This window comes from Lagopus leucura, unplaced genomic scaffold (genome assembly GCF_019238085.1).
Source record: "Lagopus leucura isolate 7727_CA_CO unplaced genomic scaffold, USGS_WTPT01 Super-Scaffold_73, whole genome shotgun sequence".
NCBI classification, from domain to species: domain Eukaryota; kingdom Metazoa; phylum Chordata; class Aves; order Galliformes; family Phasianidae; genus Lagopus; species Lagopus leucura.
In genome coordinates this window covers 21258452-21281746 of record NW_024962252.1, presented here as the reverse complement: position 1 = coordinate 21281746, position 23295 = coordinate 21258452, and the positions used below count along the sequence as shown (strand labels likewise).

The following is a 23295-nucleotide window of genomic DNA, read 5'->3' as shown; positions in this document are numbered from 1 at the left end:
AACTATTCCAATTCACTGACATCAAATACAGGATGCTTGGATGCCAGAAGCAAACATAATGACATGGTTATACCATAAATACCATACAAAGTAGTAACACAACTGCATTACTGATATCTAGCATTTCTTTCTGCTAAGCCCTTTTTTTTTTTTTATTTTTAAGCTATCACTGTGTGCTGGAAGCTATCATTAGCTTTCAAAGGGTTAGTTTTCCAAAATGCAGTAAGCCACTCACTAAGTGCAGCCCTGCAGTATTTGTTTCTGCACATGTAACCTTACATTTAATTTCACTGCATCACCTTTTTCCTGTGCAACCTCAGTCACCCTACAAAAATGAACATTATTGCCTACTCAATCATTTTCATGTCAATGGCAAGTTACTTGCAGCTTTCCAGCTGAGTGAAGCTAAGCACTGCACTCTGTTTAATGATGTTTATCTAGAAGTAATGCGATAGTTTTCCAGCAAGCCAGCTGAGTAATCTCCAGTTTTCAGGGAATGTTCTAACCACATGCAACAGCTTTTTTTTGAAATTGAAAATCTGGAAAGAGAAAAGTAGGACAAAGTTTTTTTGAAGTTGCTTAGCAGTGTCTTCACTTTCAGCCTAACTTGTTAACTGCTTTATTTTGAAACATAGTCCATCAGTCATTAGTACCATTCAAACTTGCTCTCATACTAGTAGGTGTACAAAGGCTTGTACACAGTCTGATTCTGAAGACAGTCACACTGGAGGCCCTCAAAAAAACAGTATTAATTTATCTAGAGTCCTTGTTGTAAAGGAAAAAACTGTTACTAACAAAAAAATACTGATTCTTTTAATAGATTTATTTAAAATTCTACCCTGTGGATTTTAGGTATGCTTAAAGAAGGTGCTTACATTTTACACACATTTGTAAAGCATACTAATTGTTATAACTACACCAAGAGTCAGCAAAACTCATATCAAAATAGAATAAAACGTATGTACTATCATCTACAACACCTAAGGCTTTAAAAGTGATCCAAATGCTGTCAGTATAAAACTGAACTGCATTCAAGCAAAGATGACAATTACAATCTATATGCTTACACAACTGTAGCAATTGGACAGATCAATACAATGGGAAAGTCATTGCAACAGAAGTGTGATGATGGAAGAACTGGCACAACAGAGAGGTCTTAGAAAGGAATGGAAGACTGCTCACCCATATCAGAAGATTCTAGTTTGTAGGGGAAAGCTTCACCAAGGAGGGATCTCCAGGGAGAGTTCCCTCCCCAGTGGCAGTCAGCCCTTAAAAGCGGTGCAGCCAGGCTCCACCCCTTCCTGTCACACAGGTGAATTGCCTTCAACTGTGCTTCCAGAGCTGACCAGGTCCTTTCCCCAGAGGTTCAATCAGTGGTTCAGGCCATGACTCAATTACAATACCACACAAAATATTTAAATGTATTTACACAGTGAGTATGCTATTTAAAAGAGAACAGAAATGAAACAATTTCTGAAAGATCAGCAAGTGTAATTTGTGCTGGGCAAAACAAGGTGAAAAATATATACCTCCTAGATGACTAATAACATTGTACAATATCTTCACCTTGAAGAATATTCAAAGTATGTGGAAGATGAACTGACAATATTATAAGCAAAATAAAAATAAACAACTGATGAAACTAGGTGAGGAAGGGAGCAGTTTGTCAATGTGAGTACTATTTGGTAGCATATGATACAATTAACATAGCTGCAGAACATCTCTGACCTTAAGAGCTTCCAAGGACAGAAAATCACAGAATATCCCAAGTTGGAAAGAACTCAGAAGAAACGTGGACTGCAACTCCCGGCTCATCACAGACCACTCGAAATTCAAACCTATATCTGAGAGCACTGTCTAAGCACTTCTTGAGCTCTGGCGGCTTCAGTCTGTAACCATTGTCTTGGGAAGCCTGTTCCAGAGTCCCACCACCCTATAGCAAAAAACCTCTCCCTAACCCCCACGTAATGCAGCTCTGTGCTGTTCCCTGATGTCCTATCACCAGAGCACAGAAATCAGTGCTCGCTTCTGAGGGACAACAATACAAAAGATAGCATGACCTCTCCAGGCAGTTAGCTACACTGATATACTGTCCTCATGTTGAGGAGGTTTTCCCTTAAATTCACTTAGAATCTCTCTTTTCAGCTCATGCCAACTGTCATTCTCTTACCACATACTACTGAACTGCTTAGCTTTGTCTTTTTTATAACCTTCTTCTACATGCTGGAAGGCTACTTTATGTCCTGAAGACTTCTCTTATCCAGGCTGAAGATATTGACCTTAAGTCTTTAAAAAATCTCTAATGTATTAAGTACAGTGACACAGAAAGCAAATTCTTTAAAAATTGTATTTGCTCTACATATTTACGTAGCAAATAACGAACAACACTGATTTGACTTTCAACTCACATAGGTGCTTATTTTCAGCTCTTCTTCATGGCAAGATTTCCAGATTTCCACTTGTAATTGACTGAAAAAAAAAAAAAAAAGAATTGTGAAATGTCTTGTTAGTCTCTGCAAATCAAGAGTTTGCTGTAGTCATATGTATCTACAGAAATGGAGGTTTTAATGATGGCACTGAATTACAGGCTTGAATGCTTTGGAAAGCAATGGTGCCAACAACAGTAACAGAGCTTGACAGATAGATATTAAGATTTGGATCAACACATTTTAGTTTTGAAGAGAACAGCAACACAGATTTCCATTAAAGTCTCCACATACTTAATTACAAAATCACTCACATCTTACAAGCCAACTCCTGAGGTTATTGCTATTCTAAAACTTCTGTGGAAATGAAATAGTTCACGAAGTAATGACTTGCAGATTTGGCTTCCACTGAAGTCTCTGGCAAATATACTTACATTGGGCATGGAAACAATTTTGGAGAACTACAATATGGGAGCCCTCTGGTGGTTAAAATACTAAAATGCCCCTAAAATGCCAATCACTTAAGTAAAAAACGTCTCACAACACTGGATGTTTATATCTAAGAATGATGCATCTTGTGATTATTTCTTAAGACTTGTTTAATTGAATTACCTTTAACAAAATAGCGGATTTACACATTGCTCTTCTATAATTCTGTTTCTCCTTCTGTTCTCTTCCTGTTTTTCTTCTGTTCTCCCTTGTAATACTCATGTTTGGCTGGAACTTGAAGAGAAAAAAATTCATGGTCAGGAAGGAAATGAAAGAGGAGGAACGTGTAAAACTAAATTCTTGTCAACAACAATAATTAAAGAAACATTAATTTCTCATGTCTCCTGTTTCTATTGCCAGCAATAAGGAGCTTTAACACTTAGTTAATATTAACTCTTAGTTAACATTATCTCTTAGCTTGAAGCCCTAACATTCCCTTGAGTCTTGTAATATAAAGATTATTCAGTATTGAAAATTCTGGGGTGAGTAAAGACTGACATTTTCGCTCACTTTTTTATACACAAATTGCACATAGAGAGCCATTTGGATACTTATTTGAATATTTATTCTTGCCCACTATCTCAGGACACTCACCGTGTAGCAAAGGGATTAGTAGTTGGTTGTATTCATACTCATCCATAGCCAAACAATACCTGATCCTCAAGGAATGAGGGAAATAGTAGAAAGTAGAATAGATTGCTTTTCTGCAAATTCAAAACTACAGTTGTAACTGCTTTTACGCTACTGCAGATCAAAAAGCCTAAATGATAAAACTTAAAAGTCAGCAGCCATTACCTCATGCCATTCCTCCTTTGTGTGAAATTACCCTACTACTCAAACCTTGGTGAAATTACTAAGAATAACAATTCCCTTCACACTGCCCCAAAAGTTACATCCTATCTAAATATAGTTGCTGAGTGGCATTAATCAGTGACTTGTTCAGCTAGGAAGGGATGTTTGGGTGGGAACATCTTGTGGAATCCTCCTACTCAAAGCAAGGTCACACTGAATCCAGATTGTTCAAGGTTTAAATCCAATAAAGAATAAAGAAATCTTCTCTACTGCTTAATTACTCTCACATAATTTTTTCTTTCCATAGACTGGTCAGATTCTCCTGTTTCAACTGCTGTCTGCTGTTTCTCCTCTCCCAGACATGCACCACTGACTCCATCTTCTAGATGGCCTGTAGTTACAGCAGCCTGCAGCCAGATCTCCCTGTAAGCTGCCTCTTCCCAAGCCAAGTACGGTTCCCCTCTCTCACACGGCCAGACCTCAGTCATCATCATCACCCTCCACTGAACTCACACCACTTTATCAACGAGTTTTTCATCACATAATTAGTCACAAACTCTTTCCATATGCAAGCATTAAACTTGTTGTTTTTAAATCACTGTGGGGGGTAAAAAAAAAAAAAAAAAGGAACTTTCATACTCCTAGACATAGATATAAGGCTCATTTTGGTGGTTAGAGATGAAGCTCAATTCCTCACTGCAGTATAAAAATCACATTTCCCATGCTGTTAGACAACCTTTATTTTTTCAAGATCCTTTATACGGACCATATGCTAGGTTTAAGTAGTGTAAATGGCTTCGAAACAATCTTCTGAGCAAGTGGAAAGTCATCTTTCTCACTAAGATTATCCCCTAACTCTGGTAAACAATCGAAGCTCCAGCCTTCAATGAAATCCCAAGGACAGCTACACTGCACTGGAACTACTGAAAGATACTAATGAGAGGGGTTGAAAGACTACACTGACCCTTCAGTGCCAACAGCAAGCTCTTTGGAAAAGAAGGAAGCTGAAGAAGTTTCCTTTGCATATCTTCACAGCCTCTGGAGCTCCCTGGCTGACACTGAGACTGGTTCAGAGTGTTTAACAGTGCTTGATGGACTTCTCATCCATGAGTTTCTCCATTATTTAAAAGAAATCACTGGCATATTCTCGGCACTCAAAGCATCCCAAGTTAAGATTATATAGTTGTTAAATCATATCAAGCAGGGTTTCTGTTCTGTTAACTATTCTGCTTGTTACTCTATTTTATGCTCAAATTTCTTGTTTTAAGAATGACTGATTTGTTTTCTACTGTTCTATATGTTAGTCAGAATTTTGAAAATTTCTACTGTTTGTCCCTAAGTAGCATCTTTCCCAACAGATTCCAAATCTGGTCTTCTGTGTGTATAACTTACTCCTTATTTGTTATTACACTACCCCCAAATTATCTCAAATTTCCATTTTTTGAGATAGATAGACATCAAAACAACTCACAATGTTTGTGAAGTCTAATAATAGTTTGGGCTGCCTATTCTCTGTGTTTCTATAACTATTTACCTTCTAAACAGAACGTTAATGCTTCTGAAAGCCAAAACAATTAGCAGTGTCGCTATTAAATTCCCAGGGGCAGAACTGAATTCACTTTCTTGATTGATCTCTGCCCAGTTTCCTCACTCTATTCTGGAAAAATCCAAATACATGTTCTCGTCTTGGTTGTTGTTCCTACATACATAGAATTAGAAGCACCTCCAATAATTAAGTACAAATATGCACAAAACAACAGCTTGATATTCTAATCTGATCAGCCAGTCAACCTCAGTTCACGGACTAGAACAATGAGAAAAATACAGGATGAAATCTTTCTATTCTGACTAAAAACAGCTGGCCACGTTTCAGGAGAATTCAGTGGTTCACGCATTTCTGCCTATAAACTTCTTCTGACTGTGGAAGTTCACATTGCCTTCATTGTTATCAGCTCACACAGGGTTGTAATTTGCATATGGGAAAGGCAATAAAAGCTTTTACATTAAAAAATTATAAATAAATAGAAAGACATTGACCTTGGAAGCTCCTCATTTTTACAGCCCTCATTAAAAGGAATGTTTCTGACCTACACTCTATCTCAGGCATCTCTTTTGTCCTCAGACATTTTTACTACTCCGTTTTTGTTCAAGTTAAAAAAAGTAAGGATGAAAACAACCTTTATAAGCATTATTGAATATTTCTTGGTATTGTATTAAAAGAAAAACTGCTCCAAATGCTTCTGTGTATTTATTCCAAGTTATAACTAAAATACGTATTTATGTTCATATAGCATTTCTCAACCTTCTTGAAGATAATCCCTACACCAGTTATAAAATGATAATAAAATCTATTCCCCTACTTCAGTACTACCACAGCAAAAACAAAAACACAGCTTAATACACACATTCGTTATTACTTGTGACAGTTCTATGCTGTGGTAAGGAGTTCACTGATCCCAAGCTACAGCAGATTGTAACAGTAGCAATGGTTTTGTTGGGAGGAGCACTGTATGTTTACCTCTTTATGAATATTTTTTATGTTTTCCCTAGATACCACAAAACATTGAGAAGACTTTTTTCCCCCCCAACTCAATGTAAACATTTATTTTTCCTTAGTGTGACATTTCAAAAGCTGTTCCTTTTCCTAGATTTGCCCAAAATAAGAACTGAGCAGACTTAATCCAAGTTAAGGTAAAAACTTTTGCAAGGTTCATAAAACTACAAACCTTCCCCCTTGCTCATTCAATCCTCAGGCATTGATACAACAGTGTATAAGTAATGAAACCAAATAAAGCTTAAAGGGAAAATGAGATTTCTGTCCTGAAATGCAGTCTGGAGACATTAGCATGATTAAGGTAACATTCTAGCATAAAGAAACAAGGAGCAAAGGACACATACTATTCTGTACTAATGAAAATAAACACTCTAGGCCATTCGGGGGTTGCTAAAATACTGTTTACTAGCATGCAGACTGACAAATTCTAAACTTATCCAAAAATGTTTTTCTTCCTGGGCAAACGGAAAACTATAGAATGAGAAATACATCTTAGTAGCGTTTAGGAAGAAAAACAAATCTGTGTAACTAGTTAAATAAGGGAAAGTAAGCATCAAAATCCACACTTACAGAAGGAAAGCTGCTAGTATTCACCTAATACAGAATGACTTTATCCAAGTTTAAGAGCTTTTAAGAAAAAACTGACTAGTTTTCATTGTCAGTGGTTAATTGCATGTACTTGTACAGTATGAGGCTGAGTGCATTCTGTTCCATAGGGCTTACAGGCATTACTGGATTCTAAGCCATGCAAGACCAAGAATATTATACCCTCAAGCACAAGGCTGTGATACATTTTTGTCAAATAGTGCTAACCCAATTTTTAGCAATTTTTAACATTAGAAAAATTACATAGAGTTTCTCATTTAGAGGATTATAAATTATGAGATTCCCATTAGCCCCCACACTTTAAGCCCCCCTGAAACTTGTAGGATTATCAAGTGGGAGGAAAGCAAGTTGGTCAAGTGAGAAGGTGCACCTGTTCTCTTCTGGTATGTACACTATCTAGTTCAAGTATGATACTAATCCCTTGTCCTGGTCAAAATGAGCACTGTATCATGTTTCATATACTTAATTTTCTATGATCTCTCCTCTTCTTTCACAGTCTTTTCACCACATGAATATTAATAAGCAGACTTGCTACTCAAAAGCAAATTTTACATGTAAGTCATCTTGTGTAGTTTGTATTTCTAACTACACAGAAAAAAATGGATAAAAAGAAATCTAAAACTTTTACTCTTCATAAAATGAAATCTTTATAAAATACAATTTTCTGCAATTTTAAGACTTCCAGTGAGAATTTATAAGAAGTCAGTTAATTATTAGCCTACAGTAAGGATGAGAAGTCCACAAGTCCACACAGGCATATCAACCACAACTAGCTGAAGAAAACTTCTCCAGAAATTACCTAAGTCCATTTCTTATACTATTCTCACCACGTAATCCCAAACACAATGTCTTATCCAAGCAATTCATAGAACTACAGTTCTTCAGCACATTCTCAGAGCTTACTGCACCTGATGGTATTTCGATGATGAGCTTTTACTCCTCCTTGCTCTTCCAAGTAAGAGAGGAAAAAGTAAATTTCTGAGCTTAGGCAGGAAGAAGCACATCCACTACTGGAGCACAGAGGAGAACAGCACCATGTGGACAACTACGAAGCTTATTTCATAAGACATGCTAGTTTAGCCATGATTTTGAAAATACAGCATGGACATCCACCAGTGCAGTTGAGACTAAATGTATAGATCATTAGGATTCCAAACACTCATGTCACCCTCACTCGTACCATCAGCTGTGAGTGAATCAGCAATTTGGGTGTGACTGAAGCCACTTCACTGGCTGGTGTGTATCACAACACTTCCTCCTCTTGAGTAGTAACACTTCAGAAAATTAGGTCTGGTCTCCTATTTGTATGTAGTGAAGATGTATCCTCTGCATCAGTGACCAGCTGTTTCCTCTCAGATTACTCAACTCATGGTAATAATCTCCTGTTAACTAGTTTCTTAATCAGTCTTAACAATAAACACACCTAACAGAGTTTTATTCTGTGGTTGCTTCTTTTCAGTCCTGAAATACTAAGGCCTAAACAGTAGGCCTCAAACCAAAGCTGACCTCTAGATGAATCTCCCAACCCAGTGTTACATATCATAAGTGTCTGTTCATTAACAAAATATGATGATCGTTAGCAATATATGCATCTTGGACAAAAAAAGTCTCATTAGCAAGAGACAGAGCTTAAAGCGCCATGAGAACGTATGAACCAACTGCCTGGTTTCTCCTTGAGTTCTGGCCAGGCTTAAGGTGAAATCCAAAGGCAGAATGAAACCAGGTGTTTCTACCTAGTTGTCAGATAAACTTATTTATTCAACAATATAAAAGACAGACCCCCTTGTAGCAAAGTTGGAGACTGCACCCATGAGTGTACGCACTGTATAAGAAAGACCTCCCAATTGCCAGGAAAGGCTATCTAAAAATCCCCACTGCGATCAGGGCTCTCCAGATCTAGATAATAGTAAAGTATTTGTGCAACTGATGATGACAACAATCAGAAAGATCAAAATGATGGAAAGATGAGGCAAGAGGTTTAGTGACAGACAGAACAACACAAGAGAAAGATGGTATAAAATAAGGAAAAAAGACTACTCACCTACCTCTAAAGATCTACACTCATTGGGGAAAACTCCCCAAAGGAGAGATCTACAGAAAGAGATCCTTCCCCTATGGCAGTCAGTCCCCAAATGAAGTTTAAGAGAGTTGCAGCCAGGCTCCATCCCTTCCAATCACATAGGTGAATTGCCTTCACCTGTGCTCCTAGGGCTGACTGGGTCCTTTCCCAAAGTGCTCAATCAGTGTTTCAGGCTGTGAGTCAATAATTCCCATACAATGATGTATCTTTCTTAATCACTATTGCTATCCTCATGTAGTAATGGTAATGTGCGCTGCCTTTGCATTGCCTTGCTCTGTATTACTCTTGCTGTACCATTTCACTTACTATCTCATTGCTTCAAACTTAAGTAAAGATAAACACGCTTTGTTAACTTGGTGTCTGCGAACATCGTGCTGACCTCGTCCACTGGCAGAACAAGTCCATGACATATCAGTGCAATTAAACTTTTTGGGTTTTTGCTGACACCTGCCTCAGCACAGCCTTAGGAATATCTTTACCTACATTACTGAATGTGCAAACTATGAGCAGAAATCAGTAAAGGAGAAAGCTAGTGTTCTTTCCTGGAGAATTTAATCTTTGTCAAAGTTCAGTGAGAATAAATGAATGCATACCCTCTTTTAGTTAGGGTCTTCAAACTTGCATTTAGCAAAATAATGATGTAAAAGAAAAAACAGGCTACATTCTGTTTTCTTGTCATTAATAATCCAAGAAACAGAGGTGCAACTGAAATCACTATGAACAATAACTTTGATGTCCTGTCCTCATTTGGGTTTTGAATCCTGTGGACTACTTAACAGATTGTAAAACTCTAGCTAGATCTGTGAGACAAAACTCACAGACTTATAAAGTACAATGTATACAGAGGTATACTGTCAATACCAGACAGCAAAGAGGTATAAAGATGATGCATAACTTTCTGAAGTAAAATGTAGGTGGACTTGAGGCTCTACAAAAAGCAACTGTCCTGCAAGCAACTAAGATGGCTGCAAAAGACAAAATGTCAAGGACTGTCTAAACAACATATCCCCAAAAGTTGTCCTGTCAATGGGCATTGTGAACTTTCCAAAATTCTTCCTCAGATGTATCCGTGAGCAACCTCTTACAGAGCTCTGTGTGAATACAGCCATGAGGGTTTCCCTAGTACTGACTGAAGATGTCATATGGTGTTTGGGATTTATAACCAAACAGCTTTGATAACCTGCTGATATTCTAGTTGTGTGTGAACAGATTACAGAGAATCAAGGTCTTCCCTGTCTCTCTCATTGTTCTGACAGTAAATAAGTCAGGAATGGGCAAGAAATTGAGAGGACACTTACAGGACCCTGACACAAACCAATCAGAAGGACATTGCATACTATATTACAACACACTCAGTAACTACAGATTTAATCATTTGATGCATAGACATATGAAACCATTTTCACGGAATCCTTGAAGGCCTTTTCTGTCATCTAATTAATAATAGGTTAGTGAAGACAAATTACATTTTCTACTAGTGAGAAATACATATATATATTACTGTTTGTTAAGAAATTACACACAGTCTTAACTGTCTTAGTTAACCACATTAGAAAAGATTTTTTTTTGATCATACTAAAGTTGCTTTTTTGGCTTATTTACTAATATATGTTAAATATTTATGTAACCAATTTGGTCAAAACATGATGTTGTGTGGTAGGATGGACCTAAAGCATTTTCTTTTTCACAACAGTCTTAATTCTAACAAGTTATGGGTCTCCGATGTTCACTATTTCAATATTTTATTGATAAAGGTATGCAGCACTGTAAAACTCATAAAATCTTTATATACCCCAAAGGCAGATTGCTTTCCTTCCCATTTGGGAATAGTTTATTTTTAATGCTGTTCTTTAAGTTTTTAATTCTTCATGGGGCCTAGGTTATTTCTGAATTATAACATACATATTTAATAGTAATGATATCCAGGGGAAAAAAAAAAATCAGTGTTGGAGATAATAGATACAAATAATTAGTAAGATATATTAAATACATATATAATAGTACATGCACAATATATTTATCATTTGATATTAAATAGACAGTAAGGCATTATCCAAGGTGATGTTTTCCTTCTATGTGTTTTCATAGCTGAAAAGGAAAAAGGACTGAAATGCTACTTCCTGTAAACTCCTATTTCTTTAAATTATAAATATTTCAATTATTCACAAGTCAGGCATTTCAGTGCTATTTGCTGAAAAAAAAGAAGCTTATGTGGTGTTAGCTAGGTATTTCTTTGAAAACTGACTATCAGCACATCATACAGCATTTGTAACAGTAAGGACTGAAGAGACATTTAACCTAACAGTACTTGAACGGCTGTTTTGTGCTCTGCTTTTGTCACATTCAGACCATGTGCATACTGACCATATGCACACAGAGAAAGGAAATGCCTTTTTGCCTTTAATTCTCTTAATCCTGAAGAACCTCTGTTTAAAAACAAATAAAAACAAAAAATAAATGAACATACGCTATGCATGGCTTGTGTACTGACTCAGTGGAACTCTTTCTGAAGTCCTTCAATAGTCACTACAGAGAACCCCTGAGTTCTGATATGTATTTTCAGTGAACATTATCACTTAATCATGGATTAAGTCACCAAAAGCCTGACACACTCTTGTTTCAGTTTATGACTGCTGATTCCTTCCCCCAGCATGCATCATGCTGAAGTGCTGTCTCCATCGTTTCAGTTACCTTTCTGCAGGAGCTGGCAGACTGATGTCCAGTCACACCAAAACCACCTCTTTTCCAGTCTGAACAAGCCCAGCTCCTCTGCTGTATCTTCTCACAAGGCAAATGCTCCAGCCCTCAGCATCCTTGGAGGTCTTCCTGAATTCACATTAGCTTATTAATGATTTTCCTGTACTAAAAGCTTATAATTGGACACAGTATTCTACATGTGGTCTAACAAGTGCCCAAGGAAGAAGAGAGTAATCCCTCCGGTTTACTGGCTGTGCCTCTGTTGGTGCAGACCAGGATGCTGAGGGTATTCTCTGCCACTGGGTGATGCTCTGGATCTTGGTCTTCCCAGCAAAACTGATCTCTAGCCAGCCTGGATTGTTGCACAGGGTATTTTCTTTTCAAGTGCAGGCGTTTGTCCTTACCGACTTTCCTACGATTCTTGTTTGCCCATCCTTTTGATCTGGTCAGTACTGCTGGATCAAGCATATAACTAGTTTCACCTAGCTAGTGTGCACAACAGCATGTGTGCTCGAAACACGGGACTCCCAAAACAAAGATAACAACTTTCACTCCTCGACACACCTGCTTAAGCTGCCAAGAATGGAACAGACTTAGCCTTCAACATTTCTTCTATCTCAAGGGAACATTAGAGTGGAATGATAAACACTATACTGAGAGTTTTAGGAGTTTGTCTGGAGAAAGTGTGGGAAGGCCATTTTCAGGAACATTGATTCTTTTCATCAGGAGACATGCTAAGTAAGACCCCACTGCCTCAGGTAAAAGGAAAAAAAAGGACGAACAAGACAGGAAAAAGGATGGGACTGATAAGGGAACCCAGATGGATTGGCAGGCATCCTTCACCTATTTAAAACCCCCATTAGAAAACTCCTACAGCTAGTGATCCTGGGCATGCTCTTTGACTGGTTTTAACAGATAAAAGCTCTCTGCACATAGATCACAGAATTACACTAAGTTTTTAGAATTACACTATGCAGAGTGAGGAAGCAGACTGACCTCTTCTCTTACAGAATCTTAACTAAGCTCCTGAAAGCCACAGATCAACACAAGAAGAGGTATGAGATTTATATCAGCAGAATAACCTTCTAAAAGAGGTAGGAATGTAACAAGCAGTTACATACATGAAGTCCATTGATATGACATTTTTAGTGGACAGACTGTTGCCACTTTATTTCACCTTTTTACCCATTTAATTGTAGCACACAGTTATTGTATGTACCGTTAACCATTATAGTTACTGCCTTGCATGTTCACATTTGGGTGTTGTTGCAACAATATTTTGTAATTTCTACAGTGACTTTGTATTGTTACAACTGCCTTTAAGTAATGATAATACAGAAGCAAAGGTTAAGAGCATAGAGGCTTAGCCATAGAAATACTTGAGAAATGAATGATGCTAGAAGGACAAATGAACTGAATTAGAAAGATCCCAGTGGTCAGAATTGAAGCAAATGAGCCTCAGTTGTCCAGACGGTGAATGTCCTGTGTGTTTAGATATGGAATAATCTCAACCCCATTACTACTTGATTCATAGATGCTGTCACATTAGTATCTTCCATGCTGGCCTGACAGCAAACAGAAATGCAGCACATGTCCATTGCTCTGGGGGAAGCTTTCAGTTCTCTGGTCCCTCCAGCCACAGGTCCCTTCTCACAAAACTACATGTCCACCTCAACCCTTGCTCCAACCACTCCATGCACAGTTTAGGAGCACCATCACACCCCTCTCACAGAAAACTGGAGCCCAGCAAAAACTTTAGTCACTTTATAGGAAAGCTATGACACCACCAAGTCACCTAAGAATGCCACATCAGATGCCCTAGAAACAGTTTATGGGTTCCACTGCACACTACCATCCCACAGTTCTCACAATAAACTACAGATTAGTAAAGACACAAGGCAACTTTTGAAGCTCTCGCAACCACTCTTGGCACCAGATCAGCACTCACTGTGTGCAGTTTTGGGTGCCACCATGTAAGAAGGACATAAAACTAGTGGAGAGCATCCAAAGGAGGGCTGGTGAGAGTCTAGAAGGCAAGGTGGATAAGGAACACTGAGGTCCCTGGGTTTGCTCAGCACAGAGCAGAGGAGCTGAGGGGAGGCCTGATGGCGGCTGCAGCTCCTCACAGGGAGCAGAAGGGCAGCGCTGAGCTCTGCTCTGTGTAACAGCGACAGCGCTGAGCTCTGCTCAGTTTGACAGCGACAGGGCCTGAGGGAACGGCATGGAGCTGCGTCAGGGGAGGGGCAGCTGGGAACTGGGGGCAGGGTTTGTACCAGAGGGCGGTGGGCATGGCACAGGCTGCCCGGGGCAGTGGGCACGGCCCCGAGCTGCCGGAGTTGACGGAGCGTTTGGACAGCGCTCTCAGACACAGGGTTTGATTTTGGGTGGTGCTGTGTGGAGCCAGGTGTAGGACTCAGTGATCCTTATGGGCCCCTTCCAACTCGGGATATTATTATACGATTCCATTTTAAGGGTGGTTTTCTTTTTGATTCAAACATCGAATTTACTCGATACCTTTCGGTCCCACTCCGTTCAGGTGCCACGTAGATCGCCCTGCCCCGCCCCGCCCCACAGAACACCAGCCTACCGCCCGCCCGGCCCGCGCCGGTCCCCATGGTGACGTTACGGAGCGCTTTAAAGGCCCCGCCCCCAGAGGCGGGCTGATTGCTGCTGACGGAAGCGAAGATGGCGGCGGCCACATCCGAGCTGCTGACGGGATGGTGCCTCTTCGGCCTCGCGCTACTGGTGAGCGGGACTCTCTCGGCCCGTTTTTCTTCAGCTAGACCTGTAGCTGCCCCACTCAGACCCTGTGACGTCTCAGTATCTCCCTTCTTTTTTCTTTTCCGCCTTTCTTTGGGACAGGTTTTCCCTCTTTCCCCTTCCTTGCGTGAACATCAGCCCTCCGAGTTCCCTCTTAAACTTTACTCTCACTCCCCTTCCTTTCCCGCGTTCGCCCCGGCTTGGCCCGGCTGCCTGCTCTTCATCCCCTGCCCTGCTGCCTCCCGGCCGTGCGTCTGCCTCGCAGGGCTGTTGCTGTCTCGGGGTGTTCCTGATAAAGGCTATGTCGTAACGCTGTAAGTCAAAGCAGAGCCTAGAGGTGAGGGCGTGTGGCCATCCAGTTCTCCTGCCTGTATCACTGGCACTGCTTGGTGGTCGTGGTGAAGGTAAAAAGAGTGAATTGCTATAATGAATCTGTTGCTGATGCTCAGATGTATGAGCATCCTGATTGTGGAAGTGTAGGAGTGTAGGATTGTTTGATTTGGAAGGAACCTCAAACATCAGTTAGTTCCAATCACCTGCTCTGGGTAGGGCTGGCTCCTACCAGCTCAGTACCCCATCTAATCTGACCTCGAATGCTTCCAGGGATGGAGCACCCACAGCTCTCTGGGCAGTTGTGCCAATGCCTCACTGTCTTCAGAGTAACAAAAAAGTTCCCTCTGGCATCTAGTCTAAATCTTTCCAACTTTAGTTTGAAACCGTTCCTCCTTGGCCTATCACTGTCTATCCATGTAAAAAGTTAATTTCATTATTGTTTGTATTCTCCTTTGAAATATTGGAAGGCTACAGTGTGATCTCCCTGGAGCGTTCTCCAGACTAAATAAGCCCAGCTTCCTCAGCTGGTTTTCATAGGAGAGGTGCTCTAGTCCTGATAAGGGTCTGACTTTAGTAGCTGCACTCTGATGTCCTTGGTATTCTAGTCATAACTGTCTTCCACTGTGTTTTTCAGGCTATTCTGATTTTCTCCTGGGTTTATGTGCGCAAGTATCAGAGTCGGAGAGAAAGTGAAGTGATTTCTACCATAACAGCTATCTTTGCATTGGCAGTTGCTCTAATTTCATCAGCATTACTACCAGTGGACATCTTCCTGGTTTCATATATGAAAAATCAAAATGGTACATTTAAGGTATGTGCTTTTGAAGATGTTAATTGCTTCTTTGAAAGAAGCAGCTCTCCTGTGTTAACAATGTTTCTTTTAAACACTTGGGCATATCAGGTGAACAAAATCTCTACTAGTGCTGGTGCTGTGGTTTCTGGGTACCAGCAGTGCAAATACTGTGCTTTCCTCTGTTTGTTACTTGATCTGGATTTCAGTGTTATTACTTCATGTGACTTTGTGTAAGACTTCCCAAATGCTACGTGCTTCTAAGTACTTACTCCTTTTTTTTTTGCCAAAACTATATATGCTACTTTTTGCCTGTACACGTTTTCTTTTTAGTACATTGTAATGGGATGCTGTAAAATAGGACTTGTGTACCCCCCAGTATTTAAGAACTGATTTGCTTATTAGCAGCTCAAATTTCAGTTGTTTTTGCAAGAATTATTTTATTTTGATTCTGAAATACTAACATAATGGGTCTGCATAAGTCTTATTCTATCTGAAATGTTGAGTATGAGATTCTATTTGTAGAGGTTATTAAGCTAGTCTTTCCAGGGCAAGCTGGAAAGCCCCTTAAGGGGGAGTGTGTTTGTAGGAGAGGGTGTCTTACTGTGTATCTTAGTATATTTTGAGATTTGCAATTATTGTTTTTATGCCCTTGTAGCAAGACAGCTGAGCAATTTTGGTATTAGAAGTGTTGCACAGTAACCATGTAGCCCTTTTGCAAGGGAGCAGTAGTGCATGCATGTAGTTGTGATTATTCCTACATATGCTGGAATACACTGAGCACAACAGTTACCTAGAAGTAACCTACAGATTGAGTCTAAAAACCAACACTTAACACCTTTTTTGGAAGCAGCAATTATTTTTTGTATTCATGGTATTGCTAAGCAGGAAAACAGGTTTTTGATTCCAGTATTGGTCAGAGAAACTTGGGAATTGCCTTGTAAACTAAGTTTGAGTAGTATTTACTAAAAATTACTCTTGAAGAGTTTGGCTGTTCTCTTTGACAGTATTGTATCTTGAGTAATAGACTATAAATACATACAGTTAGAACTGATTTGTTCTGGAAGCTTGCTTGTTTTGCCAGCAAGCATGTAGGAGAGGAGAACCGCACCCCACTTTGAAGACTTGAAATTGCAGTTGGGCATGCAAGACGTCATGTTATGTGATTTACAACTCAAATATTTGAAGTGTGCTTTTTTACAGCAGTAGGACTACTTGGATGTTAACATCACTGATATGTTTTTTATTCTACTGATGAGGCAATACAAGAATGGGGGAGATGGTGAGAACCGTTATTCTTGAAATGCACACGTTCTTGCTGCTGAGTGAAATTAAAGGCTATGAGCTTTCAGTTAGCTTAGATTGAGTACTTCACAAACCTTGCTGAGCTGTTAAAAGTTAAGTCATCTCCTTAGTGAAGTCCTATCTATTTTATGGTAGATCCTTTTCAGACTATTCTGTTTACTTTTTTTGCCTCCTGGGAAAATCATGTAGCTATTAAAAACAAAATAAGAGGGGAAAAAAACAAACCATACAGAGAAACAGAAGACAAACCCATCTTGAGATTCCAAGCCTTCTTATTCTAAGAAGTTAGCTGAGATAGTGCTTCCTGTCCTGATGTAGGAATTACTTGTGAAATAAGTTTCTGTCCAAAATGTTCACGGTAGCAGATATGGCTGACATGCTTGTTTCTAATGGTACTTCTGACAAAATTGTGGCTGTGTCTCACTTCTTGTGGTAACACACTAGAAGATCTATGATCTAGATGCCAAGTTATTTTTTTTTTTTTCTCATCTAGCCATGCAATGACTTGCATTACAATCTTTGGTATTGTCTTCCTGTTGCTGTCTAAGCTTTGGATGAGTCTAATGAGTAGAATGTCAGCTTCATCTGCCTATGATGAAACATCATGTATTGAAACCTGTGATGTGCCACTTTAAGCTCTATTGAGATGCATTTGTTGAGAGTGGAACAATCTTCACTGGGGTACTTATGAAATTCTTGCTGGATTCCAGCAGTAACAGTAGAAATTGAAAGCCATTCTCTCAGCTTGTACTCCTTTTGTTTGGGGAAGTTAGCTGTTGTGGTTTGAGTAGTACTATTGTAGTTGAATACATTAACATCAGACTAACTGAACACAGCTATGGGGGGAGCAAGGGAGATGCTTCTGACTCATAATAGTAAGGGAAGCAACTGTTTTTCACTAAATTTTTGTGATTATAATTAATATAAGCTCCCTCAAATGCTTTTTGTTTCAGTGTTTAGGTAAACTGGAACAGAATTTTCAAAATTACCTTTACATGGCAAACTTTTACTAATTTTTTTTTTTTACTTCAAATGTTTTTGACTGTATTTAAAATCTCTAGGTTCTTCAGTGTGGTTTCAGTTAAGGAGTAATTAAGAGTTGTAGCTTAATTTAGGCCATCGTACCCATTGCACATACTTAGAGTTTGGTTCCTTCATCTTACAGGTACTTTAAAGATGATATGATGTATTGGTAAATATAAGGAACAGAATGAAGTACAGCAGAACAGTGTAGAATGTGTAAATTCAGCGGTTCCTAAGGGAACTTGTCATGTTTTCATCTTGAACTGCTCCTGAAGGCAATAGTGATATCTCACCTTAGTCTGTTTGTCTGCTGTTATTCTGATGCATTTGCTGTGTATCTTGTAAATGTGGGCCCTAATGAATGGAGGAGAAAACAGGCTGGACCTAGAGGCTCTCCTGATAAGTTAGTCCTCAGCGGAGTCCTCTGTGTGCTCATCCAGTAAATTTTCAATTTGACAAATGCTAGTGCTTTCGCTAGTGATGTCAAAGCTCTGCTCACTAGGTAGCAGTGTGCCTTCTGACAAGGATGGCTGCTGTCCTTAGCTTTTGAGATGTCTCGGGGGAAGTTATGCTTCTGAATTGCTGACGAGGTGTGCATAAAGATAACTTTCTGCTGAGAATAAAAATTCTTACTTCCTTAGTTTGTGTGACTCTTTAAGTAGAGCATCAGCAGCTGAATGGAAGCTGGTGTAATAGCTATGCTGTATGTATAAGCTAGCTTGCATTGTAGACTCTTCTTGTGCAGAGTTGAAACTCAGGTGTATTTATATGCTGTGGTGAAGGAGATTTTTGTATCTTTACTATCCTAATGTGAGATGGCATCTCTATTTTGGTATGCTCTAATGTATGCTTCCTATTCTATTACTGTGGTCTGGTACACAACTTAATTCAAGCAACAGAATTGAAAATAATAATGTTTTAATGTTCTACATCTTTGTTATCAACCTTAGTAATTCTTTTCTGAAGTTAGAGGAGGAACTGTTTTGGTTTTTAGCAGTGAAGTCCTACTGTACTTCATTTAATAGCTCTTCTTGTACAGTGGCTGGGCCACTTGAGCAATGACGACTAAAAGGTTTTCTTGGTGTTTTCTGATGTCAGTTTTGAATATCACATAAAAAAAAAAATCTTGCTCTTATTCTAAGATCCATTTGAAGGTGAGTGCCACATGTTACTGCATTTCCCTGAGGCGTAATTAAAGCAGCACATTTTCTTTTTAACACTTAGCAAATTAAACACATTCATATTCTGTGTGAATATTCTCAACTTATTACTGTCAAATTCTTTAATGATCATACAAATGCCTGGAATTTTTTTTTTTTACTGAAATGTTGTTAGGGACAGCCTCCAAAGACTGGGCTTATTGTGTATGTAACAAGCACTTCACATTAGGCAATGTTACAACTATCCCTTCTGAGAAAATATTTTTCATGCTTTCTTTTTGCTGATTAGGAAAAGTGTACCTAATTTTTTTACTAAAAACCCATTGGTTAATCATTTAGACTTAGACTTACCTTTTGCAGTCTTAAGCAGCATGCTCTCTTCTGTATTACATATGTACTGTATCAGTACATGTGTTTTTATATTTACTGAAAAGACTTGAATTTCTCAATCTGAATAAAGTGGGAATTTAAAGTATAGGAATTTAACAGTGCCTGATCAGGCTTTTGGAAGCTTGCTTCAGTGTTTATAGAATTCAAGACTTGTATTAGGATTACATTTCAATCTCATAATCTTCACTTGGGTTGAAAGGGACCTCAAAAGGGTATCTAGTTCCAGTCCCCTGCTGTGAGCAGGGCTGCCTCCTACCAGCTCAGCTGCCCGTGGCCCCACCCCAACCTGGCCTTGAGCACCTCCAGGGATGGGGCATCCACTGCTCTCCAGGCAGCTGTGCCTGGGCTTCACTGCCCTCTGAGTAAAGAATTTCCTTCTAAAATCTAACCTAAATCTCCCCTCTCTTGGTTTAAAACTGTTCCCCTTCCTTATTACTGTCAAGCTGTAAAAAGTTGATTTCTCATTTTCTTAAATGCATGATTCTTTTGTAGCGTTGTTAATTAAATACAGTAGGAGCAGAAACTGTAGTATATAGATGTAGTCAGAAGTTTGCTAATAACTACTTGAAGAAATAGTTTTGATACCTTAAGCTATCGTTACAAAATCAACCTGTTCTTCCTAATTTGAATTCCTAACAAAGTAAATGCTATGCAGATGTCACTCTGTCCTTCTTGACTTGCATCTAGAAAAAAAACCTTGACTGCATAACCTTTTTCTGGAAAGATGTTCCCAAACTGTGATGCCACTACTGTATCAGCCGAATGTAGGGTTTTGGGGGCTGTTTTCTATCAGTTCCCAGTCTTAGTAGTGTTTTTTATTGAGAGGAAATAACTTCAAAATGAGCTTGTCACTGATTTGATTGCAGCCTTCCCAGTGTCTGCTGCAAGATTCTAGCAGTGCAGACAGAGGCTAGAACTGAGTATAACTGTATTTTCAGTTGGGCAAGTGGGATGCTTCCAGTGTCCCCTGAAATGCAGCACGTTCTTAATCAGATTTGTTAGTGAATTAGTTCAACTTAAATTTCAGTGATTAAAATCAACCAACTTGGTGCCTGTATGGGAACTGCTGAATCATGGCCTGAACCTCTGATTGATCACCTGATGCAATGAGTCAGCTTTGAGAGCACAGGTGAAGGCAATTCACCTGTGCTGCTGGAAGGGGTGGAGCCTGGCTGCCCTCCTAGACCCATTTAAAAGCTGACTACCGCGGGGGAAGGATCTCTTCTGGAGATCCTCTCTTTTGGAGTTTGATAGTGAGCCCAGGATATGGCTAAGTATTCTATCTATTCTCTTTTGGTATAATAACTGCTTAGCCAAACTCTGTGGTGTATTTCATGATTATAACATCTGTACATTCATTGGTGATACAGTGCTTAATTCTTCTCTTTAGGCATTTGAAATAAGTGTGGGTTTTTTCAGTTCTTTTAAAAGGCCATTTAAAAAAAATTCTCTTCTATTTGATGTTAAATGCTTTTATTCTTTATTACTAGGACTGGGCTGATGCTAATGTTTCAAGACAAATTGAAGACACTGTACTTTATGGATACTATAGTAAGTATTTCTAATGTTCTTCCTCTGCAGTTAATAGGATCCATCATTTAAAAGCTTTCATGCCTTCACTTAAAACTACTACAAGTCATACTGGATAATTTGTATTTGGTAACACAATACCCTTACATTTAGACCATTCCAGTGAAGATTTTGCATTTGAGAGCCCCTCTAGAAATGCAGATGTATTTAAGACCTATCCAGGAAGAAACTAATGGCTTCTGTTTTGTAATCTGTTGTTGACATGTGTTTTGTGTTTGTGTATTTAGAGATCCATTTGGGGAAGCCTTGGCTTTTGTATAATTTTTATGGCACTGGATATATGCGGAAGTGTGAAAGTTGCATCAAGTGTCCTGCTAGTGCAGCTATAACTAATGGGACTTTTGTATATATTCAGAGTCAGAAACTACCATATACAAAACAAAGAGCTACTCTAATTCACTGTATGTAGACTACTTCAAAGATGGTATTCCTAAGCAATACTGAAGCAAAAGGTTTAGTTAACATATACTTCATAACATTCTGATTCACTGAACATGTGTAGTTTTAAATCAGTGCTTTCAGTTTTCCTCAGGAAAAGCTTTTGGTACCAGTAAAGATATCTTAAGAGAAATGCCTATGACAATTGAAGTGAAATGACTACCTTGGTCAATGATACACATTCAAATGAAAAATAATTATTTGCTTTTATTATTCAAATACTTGGAAGGTTGTAGGTTGGCTATCTTGAGTACTTTTTTTACATCAGAAAATAATTGATTCCAAATAGATATATTTTTTTTTAAAGTAATAGAATATGTATTGCCTGATGGAGATGATCACACAAACAAGAATCAGTAGTTTCATGCTTAGTGAAACCTAAAAGTAGAAGTTATAAGAAACTGCTGTGGCTTTAACTGAGCTGTGTGTGAATAGAAACTGTGGAAGAAATTTTTTTTTACTGTAGAACAGTAGAATCACTTCCTGTATGCTTCCTACTCCTGTTACATTGCTGGGGGTTTGTTTCACAACTGATCATGTGAATTGTTTTTAACTCCTCTCTGCTCTGTGTAGATCTGTAAAACTGAGGGATGAATTTCCATAAAATAGTTTAGGCTAACAAAGGTATTAATCCTGGCCTGGAGGACTGGGGAGCTCTTTTCAGGCCACAAATGCCTGAAATCAATTATGCACTTGAAATCAAGTGTGTAATTGATTCAGACTGGTTACTTTCAGTTTATTTTTATTACTGAGTAACTTAAAGAATATATCAGCTTGGATGAAAATTATAGAAATAGGAACTCTTACTTATAAAAGTTCACATGAGCTTTTTCACTTCAAAACAGCTAGCTAAATTGTTTTATAAATATAGAATTTGATTTTCATAGTTTAGTAACTGCTATTACTTGCTTTCTATTAGGATTTCAGCTAGCATTGTTCTCCCATGCTCTGTATTGCTCCTGCAGCAGATACTTAGGTAAACTTTTCACTAGAGGAGTTTAAAAAGGATGCTTTTTAAACTTTCTTGCTCAAGAACTTAAATCTTATAGGTTGGCTTGTATGCTAATTACATCAAATTAAGTTGATTTTAATTTTATGAAGAAAGCTTAACTACTTTTGACTTCTATCTGAAGTGCTACTAAGACTAAAAACCCGATTGGATATATCTTTTAGGTTTTAGTTTTACTCAACAGTGGCTACAGGTTCTAATATCCTTTGCTTTTATCTACATTACGATACAGTGTTCTTAGGGCATTCTCAAACTCTCTAGTTCAGGATTTCTGGAAAACTGCCTTTTAAATCTGCAATGCAGGAAGCACAGTACCTGCTTAAGCAGGTGATTACTTGTAATTCATATCTGACATTACCAAAGAACTTGGTTTTTTTCATTTGCATTTAAAATTACATTCTCATTAAAGCCAGGTATTCAGGGTGAAGCCTCAAGAACCTTGAAGCCTTTGATTTTTGGTCTACTTGCACAAGTCTCCTTGAAGTTCTACAGGACTAATGTTTTATTTCACAGTATATCCTCCAGATGGTGGTAGAGATTTAAAGATGTTTTAAAATTTTTCTTGAATGACTTTTTTAATTTGTCGAATTTCTGCATTTTTAGAAATACAACTACTCTGAAGTAGTAACTTCTCAGAAGATGGCATCATTCCTGCATAAAAACACAACCTAATGACTCTCTTGGCTGTTTGGTCAAGTCTCATTTCACTGTACTGCACAGCAGGAAAACTGAGAAGGATGAACTTAAACAACTCCTGTGACACAATTCCATTTTTCTCATATCTTTTAATAGTACTTGGTGTTGACATCTTTTAAAATAAAGAGATAACCAGATAAATCTCCTTTTGTACCTA

At 38.6% G+C, this 23295-nt stretch overlaps 1 protein-coding gene and 1 long non-coding RNA gene across 2 annotated transcripts in view; one reads left to right on the top strand and one right to left on the bottom strand.

Annotated features, from left to right (window-relative positions):
- Positions 1-18: 18 nt before the first annotated feature.
- LOC122184344 lies at positions 19-3131 on the bottom strand. Its single transcript, XR_006180536.1, has 3 exons — positions 3039-3131; positions 2409-2469; positions 19-539 (listed from the first exon to the last, which is right to left on the bottom strand). It is a non-coding gene; the product is annotated as an uncharacterized LOC122184344 (long non-coding RNA).
- An 11190-nt stretch (positions 3132-14321) lies between these two features.
- The window catches only part of LMBRD1 (LMBR1 domain containing 1), a 66945-nt gene continuing 57971 nt past the window's right edge, over positions 14322-23295 (top strand). The window contains exons 1-3 of the mRNA XM_042893330.1: positions 14322-14389; positions 15372-15548; positions 20896-20956. Of these exons, the coding sequence (XP_042749264.1) occupies positions 14330-14389; positions 15372-15548; positions 20896-20956 (298 nt within the window). The 5' untranslated portion in view covers positions 14322-14329. The remainder of the gene's footprint in view (positions 14390-15371; positions 15549-20895; positions 20957-23295) is intronic.